The sequence below is a fragment of the Scomber japonicus genome, chromosome 13 (genome assembly GCF_027409825.1).
Source record: "Scomber japonicus isolate fScoJap1 chromosome 13, fScoJap1.pri, whole genome shotgun sequence".
NCBI classification, from domain to species: domain Eukaryota; kingdom Metazoa; phylum Chordata; class Actinopteri; order Scombriformes; family Scombridae; genus Scomber; species Scomber japonicus.
The window spans coordinates 18,622,810-18,635,170 of NC_070590.1; the positions used below are offsets into that span (position 1 = coordinate 18,622,810).

Below are 12,361 nucleotides of genomic sequence, written 5' to 3' on the forward strand. Positions count from 1 at the left end.
ATACAGAACAGTATACATGACTTAATAAAATGATTAGCTGGTTAATAAACACTAATTCTGACAGCAGTGGTATTAGCCTCCTGTCTCATGAGAGATTTGTGCCAGTTTAGTTCAGAGATAAGAAACAAGTTTTGGCATCTTGTGTTCCAAAACACAAGTTTTTTCGTTTTTTCGTTACACATTGTGTAATCCAGAATGACTGTCCCAGCAAATATTTTGGGACAAAATAGTAGGCCTGAAGGCACAGTTCACCCCAGAATAAAAATTTATCTACTCATGCAGCAGGTTGGTTTCCAAACACTTGCACTATGGGTTTAATATTTATAATAAGTCCAATATTAACCTTATCATTCACAATATTTTACTTAATAGAGTTATCCTCTGGCCATGCATGAACTTTATAACCACTCTGAGGAAAAATTTGAGATAATAGTTTAAATATTGGACTTTAGGGATCATAATGCAATTATTAAGCGACTAAAAATCATGTATGTTCTGCGACATATGTTTTCAAAAAATGTTTTAAGGTCTTGTCACCATTTGTATTTGGGGAGACACATGGAATTACCAGAGCTCACAAACTTCAGTGAAGTTTTGACTGACATAGGGTCGAGTTGATAACATTTGAGTGTTCTTTCATCTAGTCCCCTTTATCCGAAGTACACCTACATCACTAGATCTCTGACTTGGCCTGCTTTATGAGAAAAGTGCTCTTGGTGACTGGGACTGTCCTGAAGGGATTTAGCTGCTTCAGGCACTTTAACACCATAAAGCCAGTAAGATGGAAAGGAAATTTCATGCTACCAGAGGCAAAAGTTGGAATGTGAGGTGAGGACAGTGTATGGAACTGTCATGCTGTTTTCTTTTGCTGTGATCAGGGAACTATAATGGATCAAATATTGTAGGAACCCCCCTACAACTATCAGGCACACACCCAAAAATGCATATAATCAAAGTCAGATTTTTGGTGTTATGTAATTTATTATTATTTTTTTTTAAAGAAAAAGGGAAAATCAAAAATTTTATAAAAGCCCCACATACTGTACTCTTTATCCCTTTGTCCATCTGTCCATCCACACATTTATTGCTCAGACCTCTGAGCTGTTATGGCAGTCTTGCATCCTGACCACCAACATGGGTTCTGTACTAACAGACCCTTTCACCACCTCCTGCACGCCCTCTCTCCATCCTTCCTTACCATCCTTCTGTCTGGATCTCAGCACAAGCACAAGGGTGACAATGATGAGGACAGTCAACAGCACCCCTACCAGCGCCCCCACCACAGTCACCAGGCCCTCTTCTTCCTCCTCTGCATTCAGCTCACTAGGTTCCAGCCCGTCAGAGAGAAGCTCATTCGGCCCCCCTGCCCGTCGCTTGGTGCGGTCCAAAGTGATGTGCATGATATTGGTGCCTCGGTTGTTGTCTGCATTGATATCCTCAGTGATCTCTGGGACTTCAATGCCAACTGACCTCCTGGAGCGATGACCTTTGCTGCTTGTTAGGGTCAAGGCAAGATCATTGCTTGTGGAAACTAAGGAGTGGTATTCCAGGCTCCGCTTTCCAATACCTCTGTTGGCATTCTCTTTGGAACGAACTGTGTAAATGGTGTGTATGTACCACTCACGACCAGCAGCAACCTGAGGAAAACAAAGAATTATGCATATCTTAGAATTATACTCAATTTAAACCGACACAAAACACAAAATGACATCTGGCAAAAAGAAAGAAATGTCTTATTTTTGATTACATTCGATCTGCCAGCGCTAAATTTGGATATTTGGCAAAAGTACACTTTTACCATTCAAGCAGTGACACAGCTGGCTTAATTGATTAAAAGCCAAAAAGATTAAATCAGAAGACAACATAATTGCTTTCTTTCACTATGGATCCAATAAACCACGCAATACAATATAAAACCATAACACCAGTCAAGGCAAAACATACAGCATACATATAAGCAGAGCGGAAAAGCCAATATTCAAAACTTTTTGACATTTTATACATTGAATGATAAAGTAGTGCACTAGCTACTGGTTGACAATAAAAGTTACTGACTATGAGGCTTGAATACAATGAAGGATACCTGGAACATGGCTGTAGAGTCCACTCTAAAGCCGTCAGACCCTGGCTGTTTGACGAGGGACATGGCTGATGGATCATCGACTGCCAGCACAGCATTAAAATTGACATCACCAAACACACGTGCCTGAGTCTCTGGCTGAGCTTTGTCCTGGTCAGGTGTGTTAAATTGAGTTTGTATTATTATTATCATTATTATTATTATTATTATTATTATTGTATATCCATCTGCATACTGAAATTGTAACATGTACTTACAAGAATTTTGAATCTATAGAGCAATGACGGAGAGTCAGCCAGGCAGCCAAATTCAAACTTGGTTGGGTTGTACTTCGGTACATATCCATCAGCACCTGTGCAGAGGAACACCTTCTCTATGCTACAGAAGAAAGAGTCTCCCAAGTTCTGCACGGGGTCCACCATGACACGACCGTAGATGGTATCACCTGAAATTAGGGATGAAGACATGAATCCTAAAGCCTTCTCCAAGCTGTGAACATGAATCACACTGAAAAGTGCAAGGACAGAATATTAAATACACACATGGAAATGATCTTAAAGGGCCATACTGCTGGTTTTACACATTTTAGCCAATGAGCTACAAATCCATATAATTAATTGCCAATAAATATCTACAGAATACCATTGTTTTAGGATTCATTTTCAAACATCCAAATTGGTTCCTGTTTATCTAAAGCAGTGAATGCAATATTATGATGAAATAAGGGACCAAATTAATTTTATCCTTTCCGAGAAGTCAGTGTTTGCTTGTTAGTTGTCTTCCGGGTTCTAAATGTCAGATGTTGGTTCCTTTAAAAACATAACTAATGAAAGCAAGCAAGACCTAAATCTTTGCAAATTGATTTTTATACTATGCTGGCATAAACTCAAACCAAAAGCTTCCTGAAAAATAGAAAATCAATCATTATTTAAACAACTACTAACAACCATTAGTTTAATTCTTTAAACCTTCATTAAACAGATGATACAAGTCATTTGACCTTGTCAGAGGGCTTACCCTCAGAAAAGGCTATGTCACTTTCCTGACCAAAACCCATGGAGCCATCAGAGAGCCACAAGCTCCTCTTGGACAACAAGAACATCTGAGTGTTCAGACTGAACTCCACTGCAACTGGGTCACTCACCTGGAAAAAAGATGCAGATAGTAAGTGAAGGAAGAGAGAGAGCAAATGACAAAAGAGAAAAAGGAAGGTTTTCCTACAACAAAGAAACATGGCACTATTGGATCGTATGATCAGTAATTCCAACAAAGACCTCCTTACTTGCTGGAATCTGATGTCTAGGTCAAAGTTGACTGGTTCTCTGGGACTGCAGACTGGTGGAACAGTGTATTCCATATTCTGTGCAGTTGTACATGGGATAAGCTTCACTGTGTAGGTCCCTGAGTAGTCTCTCACCTGTACGGAGCAGAAGGGACCAATACTTTGGTGTCAGTCTGTAACTGCTATTTGCACAGTGGATGTTTCACCTCGGGTTAGGGTTAGGGCAAAAAACAATTTCATCCTGTCATACTTACAGCAAAGTCAGAGGTAAAGGTCCACTGCTGGACTGGCTGGTTGTAAGTAGGTTCACTCCTCACTAAGGTGAGATTAAAGGTCAGGCCGGGGTGGTCCACACTCATCACCATGGATGACATTGAGGTTGCTAAGAGTAGGAGAAGTTCATATTGTATTTTTAGCAATGGTTATATTATTAAAGAATAGTAAAACTGATACAATGACAATAGTCTGTCAGTCTCACCAGCTCTTTTTATTCTGCCTCCAGAGTGAGACTCCACAAACAAACCCCTGAAACGAGCCTTGGTGCGAAAATTTACCACCAAACGTCCCTGGTCATTGATGCGCATACTGGTAGGATACAACGCACCTGGGAAAAGGACATATGCACTGAATTCCACAAAAGTACTCTTTTTTTGTGGATCATATCCACTAGACACATAATCTTGGAGACTTACCTTGTAGCTCGGCCTGTGGAGGGCTACCGATTCCATCTTTCCAGAGGATGGCTGTATCGTATACAAAAGTGAGGCGCAGCTCTGACTGTAGGTCAAAATGCTGCCAGCCACCGGTGCCGACAGGAGAGTGGAACACGTATGAAACATAAAGAGGCACCCGCAGGGTCACGTAAGACTGGACCAGGTTCAGCACCTGTAAGGATGTTGAGTGAAGTGAGATTTTAATGTCTTAGAAAACAAAATCAATTGATTCCATCCACACTTGAACACTGTTTTGCTTCATTATCCTAAATTAAAAACAGTTCAAATTTAAAGGCCATTATTAACCACGAACATTATTTATTTACTTTGAAATTATGTTTGACACTGTAAAGCAAAAAAAAAAAAGAAAAATTCTCAGTATGTGCTTCTCTATGTTCTCTCTCCTTCTCCTTCTTTCTCTTTCAACCCAGCCAGTCAAGGCAGATGGCTGCCTACCTAGAGCATGGTTATGCTTGAGGTTTCTTCCCATTAAAGGGGAGTTTTTCCTTGTTGCTGTCACTAAGTGCTTGCTCACAGTGAAATACTGGGTCTCTGTAAATTAAACATGATGGTCTAGTCCTACTCGCTATGAAAAGTGTCTTGAGATAACTTCTGTTGTGACTTGGAGCTATATAAACAAAAAAAGGAATTGAATTGTATTACAAAAACGGTATTTTCCTTTTAGATTAAAAGGTGATTATGGGTCGATAAGCTATAATAAGCACTGAGAAGATGTAACAGATGCACACATAATTCTCCTCCACAAGGTACTTGATATTTTCACTCCTACTCAGGAGGTTGTCAAACATGCACAAAGGTCTTCCTGTGTTGTTTACAAGGAACCATAGTGGGCAGTGATGTGGGCTTGTATTGTTATTTTCTATTTTGGTTTTCTTTTTTAAGGTTATCCAAGTATTTCAAAACATGACAATTAATTTAATCATTAATGAAGTCCAGATGTGATCTCTAAAATATTAATTTGTAATTACAAACGCTTTGGAAAATAATCTGATTACTTTTTGTTTGCTTTTGTAAGTTAAAAAAAATGTCAGTTCATCTACACAGAATAACATACATATAACGTGAAGTCTATATTAACTAAAACCAGCCACTAGGTGTCTCTGTTTACCAACATTATTTTTAAAATAATATGTGCTTGAAGATTTGATGTATGTGCCAACACATGTTTAATAAAGTTAGAGTCTGCTGTAGAAATGTTGTTTGACTTGAAGTGAAAACATATGTGTCAATTTACATAATGAATTACTAAAACAAATACTGGGCAGAAGATTAACTGGCAAGAGAAACTGAGGAGAGCAATTTGACAGAAGATGTTTTGAGTAAAAAAGTAAAAGACTGTGAATCCTAATCCATTTAGTGCTTTCCCTTCTCTATTAAATCATTCTTCATCTCTTGGCAACACATACTGTAACATGAGGCCATCTAAAAGCATTTGAACACAAAGTACCACTACATTAAGTGTCTTGTATAATATTTCTGCCAACAGAATCTGAAATGTACCCAATCCACTACAGTGTCTATGAAGGATACGTTGTGAATCACAGAACCAGGATCCAAATTAACAATTAAAGGACAGCTAATTAAGAGACAAACCAACTAAACCCTACAGTTTTAGAGACAACCTCCTAAAATAATTTAAGACTAACTGATACAGAATAAAGATATCAATGATACAGCATAAATGATAGTATTTCTGACTGCCTTGAAATGTCATGGTCTTTTTTTCCCTTGCAAGTTTGACTTTTTGAAACACATACTGTACAACGGTTATGTAGGATAAAATACAAAGGTTTCCTGAAAACCTAAGAGCCTTTGGCTATAATAGAATAAACCACTGATCAAGATGACTACTGCCAGAATCAAAAATTCTTTAAATGTCAATTTTGTCTTTTGTTCTTCAAAGGTAGGTGGATTATTCCATTCTTTCTGTGGCATTGCTTCTTGCACCCTGGTGGGAGGACAAGGTTGAGAAAGTTTCTTCAAAAAATGTTTTAAAATATTTTTCCTTTGACAGTCCTTGGACAAAAACACACAACCCAAGTGACAGTGATCTCTTATAACGAAGTGGACTTGTGTGGTCTTGTGGATGACGGGTGTCATGTGTAACTATACAAGCAGTTTGTGTTGTAACTGGGGACAAGTAAATTAATGTCTATCCACACACACACACACACACACACACACACACACACACACACACACACACACACACACACACACACACACACACACACACACACACACACACACACACACACACACACACACACACACACACACAGCAGTCTGATCAGCCACAAAAAGCTCACAGATCAAAGGCTGGAGGAACACAAAAGAGCAGCAGGACATGAGCAAGGGAGCAAGGGTCTGTCTCCTAATCCACAATAGCAATAAGAACCAGGAGAATACTTCAGCTCTGTACAGTATACAACACAGACAACACTTGCAACATCTGCTCCAATGATGCAACAACAGTAAATTGCTACTGAAAGTTTGCTAGAATCTAATTGACTGTTGAACATAATGCCAAAATGTAGCAACAATGGCTGACTTCTTTGGTGAGCTGAAATCTCTTAAATCAACTATCACACCAGCCAGCCAGTGAAATAAAATCTGATTAAAGCAGAGTAATAGGTAAATAAGATTTCTGCCCTTAACCTGTGGATTATATTAGTGTACTCCAAGATAACTAGATTTGCTTTTATGATTTCACAGATTTCCTGTGAATCTGAACTTCAATGTTCCATGTTGGACGTGGTGAGCATTACAGGGGGTGGTTGATAGTTTGGCAATACTGTGTGTGAGTGTGTATGTCTCTGTGTGCATTTGTGTGCATGCACACTAAAAGTTGTCAATCACATGCTGGGATACAAAGCTGGCAAACACACGCGCAACACACACACACACACACACACACACACACACACACACACACACACACACACACACACACACACACACACACACACACACACACACACACAAACATGCACCAAATGAGACGTAAATGCAGGCAAACAGAAATGGTGCCATTCTGTCTGTGCGACCCTCTCATTCAAAAGGCTGTAAATAGACTGAACATACAGATATAAACACACAAAGGTGGACACACACGCAAAGGCTAACAGTTAAACAGATGTCCATACAAACCCTAGATAGGAATTTATACGTTGTGGACAAATGTACACAGAAACACACAAAAACACACATTCACCCATGCACACCTGTCCATCAGTCCCTATGGTGCCTCCGCAGTCGGTGAGCAGCTCAGACATGTGATAGTAGCTGGTGAACTCCCAGAGACAGGCCTCCAGGTTGAGATTCCTGTAGAAGCGCAGTGTGCTGCTCCCCCGCAGAGGGCTACTGAACTGATAGGGCGCTGTGTCTCCCATACTTTCAGGGTTGCGCGTTGAAGTGGTGATGAAGCTGTGACCTGTGGTGACCTCATTGTAGTCAAGCAGGTTGGAGCAGCGGTGGTTTCCAACCCGGGTACCATCGGGACTGAGAGTCAGCTCAAAGTTCATGAGAGGGCGAGTGGAGATTACTGGAAGCATGCCTGCAAGGTATAGAGAGACAGTGTGACTCTGGCTGCTTGCTACTATCTTTGATACCCATACTGAGAGAGGTGATTATTTCAGAAACTTAGAAGAAAGACACTGTTGAGAGAAAAGGGGGAAGTGAGGAAAAAGAAAGCAGGGGAGCCAGAGAAAAAAGGAAGAAGGAAACCTGGAGGAGACGAGGCAGAAGGAAACTGATTAAAAATCAAGAGGGGAATGCTAAGTAGCGGGTGTGCTGGAGGGTTTGTACAGCGGGGTTCGATACAACCCGGCAAGATCTATATTCTGACTGTCACGCTCCTGAGGATCCCCAGACGTGAATATTACACACACTACATTACACTTCACTTCATCTGTGGTACGAGTGCTGCCTCCAGCTCCTACCTACCATCTATGTGAGGCATGGTGACAGTCACTTTGATGAGGTTGGGGTGTTTCGGGTCGTCTGCTCCAGTGTAGCGTAGCTTGGCAGAGAAAGGCTCAGCGCCAACGGTACCCATTTTACGTGGTTGACACATACCTTTATGTGACAGAGGAGAACAGAAGGGTCTGAGCACAAGGACAGGTCGAAACACTAGACAGAGTGAATTGCTATGATTGTGTGTGCAGGTGAATACTTTTGTGAAAAAATACTGTCTAAATAATTACTGTAATGTCCTGTGATACATAATTTTTTCTCATAATCTGCCTGATCTATTACTGTGTCAGGCAGTGATTTCCACATTGCTAAGAATGCCTTGCACCCACCCTGACAAAGTATGCATGAACGTGCATTACATTCAGGATGTGTGGGTGGAGTGAGCACAGCATAAGTGATAGCAACAGCAAAAGAGAGACTTTTTATCATCCAAGACAGAGTGAGAACTCTGAGCCCCAAGCCTATACCTTTTAACAATGACTAATGGTTTATTGTGGTTGTTGTAAACAGCAACAATTTTGTAACCTCTGCAATGAATTTATAATTTTATTATTTGCAAAATGCTCTACAAAGATTCCTTTGTATTTCCATCTGACATTATATTTCTTTAATCTTTAATTAATCATAAGAGTTCTTAAATAGCTGAAAAAAAGAATAAGTAAACAACAGCATTGGATCAGAGAAGCTACATTGACTTGTTTTATAGTAATTATGGTGTGTTTTTCTTTTATGCAGTTATTATAGACTGTGTTCTCCACATGCAGTAGGACCTGTTTACTCAAAAGCTCTATTCCTGTACAATCATAATGCTTGGTAAACAAAGCCCTTTTTATTCTCTTGGCAACATGGGGCCCAATCTCTGTTTAATTCCCCATTTAGAAGACTGGGAACATAAGACATGGAGATGGATGCTCATTGTTATATCCTTACCTTCCTGCTGGCTGACAGTGACAATGGGGCTGCTGAGCTCTAAACCTTCATCCCCGTTAGAATTAACAGCCCTAGCAGCACACTGAACCCTGGACCCTGCTTGGAAGTAGACCGAGTCCAATGTGATCATCTTGGAGGATGTAAAGAAAGTGTCAAAGTCCACCTCCCACATGGGACTGGTGACGCCATCAGGGCCAGCTGGGGCACTGATGAGCCAGCGGTAGCGGGTCAAGGTGTTGTTGATGTGCTCGCTGACACAGATAGAGCCCGTCTTGTCATAGTCTGGGTATTTTGTGTTGCAAGCCTAGAGGATGGATAGAAAATGTAGCAGGAGTAGGCAGGTGGTTAGGGACAGCAGAAATATGGGAAAAGATGCAGCATATGCCGGAGGACAAAAGGAGAGAGAGGTACAGAATACAAACAAGTAAGTAATTGTTGCCAAGGAAATCCAGATGTTTCAGGGTTGTGTTTTCACATTTGTGTTCTTAAAGCTTTTTTTTACAATTGGAAAGAAGGAGAGGTAAACTTTTAAGTCTTTCTGCAGATATAATTTTAAATCTGTTGACACTGCGCCACCTGGTACAGCACTCAACACTTCAGTTTGACAAGACTACTTCATTTCACCTCCCTGGGGCACCTCCTACACAGCTGACCACAAAACAGAGAAACAGACACACTCGACTGAGAGTCCTACGCACCCACAGCAGTCACCTGAGAAGCAAGTGGCTTTACACATCACAAAAATCCATTTAAGTGTCTCACTCAGCCTGTATTCAAGAGTGAAAGTTATTCTCCAGTGTATGAAAGCACGAGAACAGTGGCCTACTAAACGATGTAATGTGTCTTTTAAGGGCAGACTGGGTAACTCTAGAAGGACAGTTTAACTTTGGCTGAAGGAAAGAATTAGTCCCAAGGGATAACAATGTGCCCTCTACTCCCACAGGATGTGAGTCCTGATTAAGTCCTGTTTCCGCTTTGCAGGAAAAGCCAACACATTTAACAGTAGTGTGTCAGGTTCTCTGGTTGTTGCTAAAGTGTACTGTTTCTGTGCAATCCGACTAAATATTATTCTGTATTTCAGTTGATTTCAGTTTGACTCACTGTGACACAGATGACGGGGTAACCAGCTGGTGGGTGGAGATTATCTGGTGTTCTGGCGACATCATCGTAATGGAGTAGCGACACCACATGAGGCAGAGAGGGGAAGGTGACATCAGCCATGCTGTTGGTCTCCTCAATGTAAACTATCACTTTAGTTACCTGTTCCAGAAAAAGAAGACAGGGCTGAGTGACAAAAATAGACATGTTGCTGTTTGTCAATCAAGGAATTACTGTCAATGTAATGATGAAACTCATCACAGAACTGAATGTATAAGAAGATGATGATCTAACAGTGATGGCTAATTCAAAGTGTTTCATTTTACCCTTCTCTCATTTCTCTTTCTCTGCTTCCTTTCTTTGCTTGCAGGTTTTTTTCTAAGCTAATCTATTATTTATTGTGAAATGTTTTCACCGCTTTTCAAGCCGCCACTTAAGTGAAGTGGTGGTTGTTGTCTGGGCCAGGACACCCTTGTCAAAGAAAATCACTGATCTCAGTGGGCCTGACCTGGATAAATGTGGGTCAAATCAGAAAAGATAAAAAGTTTTTCATCTCTTTACTTTTTCATTACATTGAAATTCCTGTCAGTCTGGATTTTATGTGATTGTTGTGTGATGGTTGTGTATGTGAACATTTTTGACCTGAGTTTCAGCCACCATATTTTCATCAGGCTTCAGGTGAAGAGTAAAGGCTTCCCTCATCTCTCTGACCCCATCGTACAGCACCTCCACCTCCACTACATGTTCCTTGTCGCCCTGTTTGAACTCAATGTCTGGGCACACACAAACACACATTGATACACACACATATCGGGAAGATATGTAGCTATTTTGTTATAAATACAACACACATTACAGCACAAACATCGATAACTCAGGCAACTTCAGAAATTGTTGCTGGTGATTATGCTGTGGAGATAAATAAATATTCAAGTGACATTAAGGTTACATTTTTCTGAATTTAGTTTTTCAAAAAAAAGAAAAGCCTCACAGGTTAGCCCAGTTCATGTTTTATTGCTTCAGAGGAATACACACTTAGTTAAAAAGCATTGAAGGTTTATATTTGCATAGTGCCAAAGGTGGTCCATCTCCTTTTGAGGTACAGTAAGTAATAGCTTTGCATTACAAATGTGCTGCGCTGAGAAAATATTGTGCAAAGTGGGAAATTCAACACTGCATGATTCAAGACACTGCTGGGATACTTGCACTATTTGAACGGTGGGTAGGCAGGTATGATTTGAATAGACCGGATGTATTCATAAATATTTCAAGCCTTGATTAGGAAACGTTGCGTGTGCTCAAAGCTGAGTGGATAGGAAAGAGGATTTCACCCTGCTGACAAAGCATGACTGTTCAAATTCAATTAAAAATTACATGACCCTCCACTGGACTTCTGCAGAAATTACCTTTCCCCATTTGGAATGAAATTACAAATCAATGACCCTTGCCCAAATAAATCCCTATGCCCATGCCCACTTTCATTACATTCAATATTCCTATAGGGAGCCTTGTTTCACACTTGACAAAAATGTTCTTATTAGTTGCAAGAAATTGATTAAAACTATTTTTAGAAGGATATCTGCAGGCCAATAAAAAACTATATTATATCCTGGAAAGTTTTTGACAGTGCTATTGGATGATTTCTGGAGGGGCAGGTGCCTGTATTTGCATCAGATTTTGTAATAGCACAATAAAAAATATGAAGAAGAGGCCACAAGACCACAAGCCAATGAAAACAATGAAGGTGTCAAAAATCAAAAAAATACAGGAGTTGCTTTATGGGGGACTAAATGCATGTTAGGGCATAAACTGCTGTTGTTTATTTAGTACAAATTACATTTAGTTTTGTGAACTTTGCTGGTGTGTTTTAGATACTTAACTCTTGGGAAATGTGCATAACTTTTTTTGTCAAAATCACATTAGAGGTGCATGGGTTTACTATTTAATTATAGCTTGGTTTGAAAAGTCTGCACTGCCTCATTTTTGTTACTTTAAGTGAGTAATATTACTGTTAGAGGTGTCGCAATATACCAGTATTGATGATAACTGGAATATTTAAAAAATTAAATGTGGATGGTACACATATGATAATGTAAAGTAAATAATTCAGGCAGCCTAAATCATTTTAATTTCTTTCCCTTCTCGCCTTGTCTCTCTTCCCCAACATTAACAGAGTTAAAGATGATTTCACTAAACGCAATTTAAAAAAAAATGTCTTGATCAATATAGTGAAAATATCGTTATTGTGAATTATTTTGCCTG

At 39.9% G+C, this 12,361-nt stretch overlaps 1 protein-coding gene across 1 annotated transcript in view; it reads right to left on the reverse strand.

Moving 5' to 3' along the window:
* Window positions 1-1,058: 1,058 nt before the first annotated feature.
* The window catches only part of LOC128370919 (FRAS1-related extracellular matrix protein 2-like), a 74,419-nt gene continuing 63,116 nt past the window's right edge, over window positions 1,059-12,361 (reverse strand). The window contains exons 14-26 of the mRNA XM_053331103.1: window positions 10,742-10,872; window positions 10,103-10,261; window positions 9,002-9,305; window positions 8,042-8,173; window positions 7,321-7,652; window positions 4,055-4,247; window positions 3,859-3,966; window positions 3,617-3,744; window positions 3,363-3,497; window positions 3,098-3,224; window positions 2,338-2,525; window positions 2,084-2,230; window positions 1,059-1,637 (exon numbers count right to left, since the gene is read on the reverse strand). Of these exons, the coding sequence (XP_053187078.1) occupies window positions 1,089-1,637; window positions 2,084-2,230; window positions 2,338-2,525; window positions 3,098-3,224; window positions 3,363-3,497; window positions 3,617-3,744; window positions 3,859-3,966; window positions 4,055-4,247; window positions 7,321-7,652; window positions 8,042-8,173; window positions 9,002-9,305; window positions 10,103-10,261; window positions 10,742-10,872 (2,633 nt within the window). The 3' untranslated portion in view covers window positions 1,059-1,088. The remainder of the gene's footprint in view (window positions 1,638-2,083; window positions 2,231-2,337; window positions 2,526-3,097; window positions 3,225-3,362; window positions 3,498-3,616; window positions 3,745-3,858; window positions 3,967-4,054; window positions 4,248-7,320; window positions 7,653-8,041; window positions 8,174-9,001; window positions 9,306-10,102; window positions 10,262-10,741; window positions 10,873-12,361) is intronic.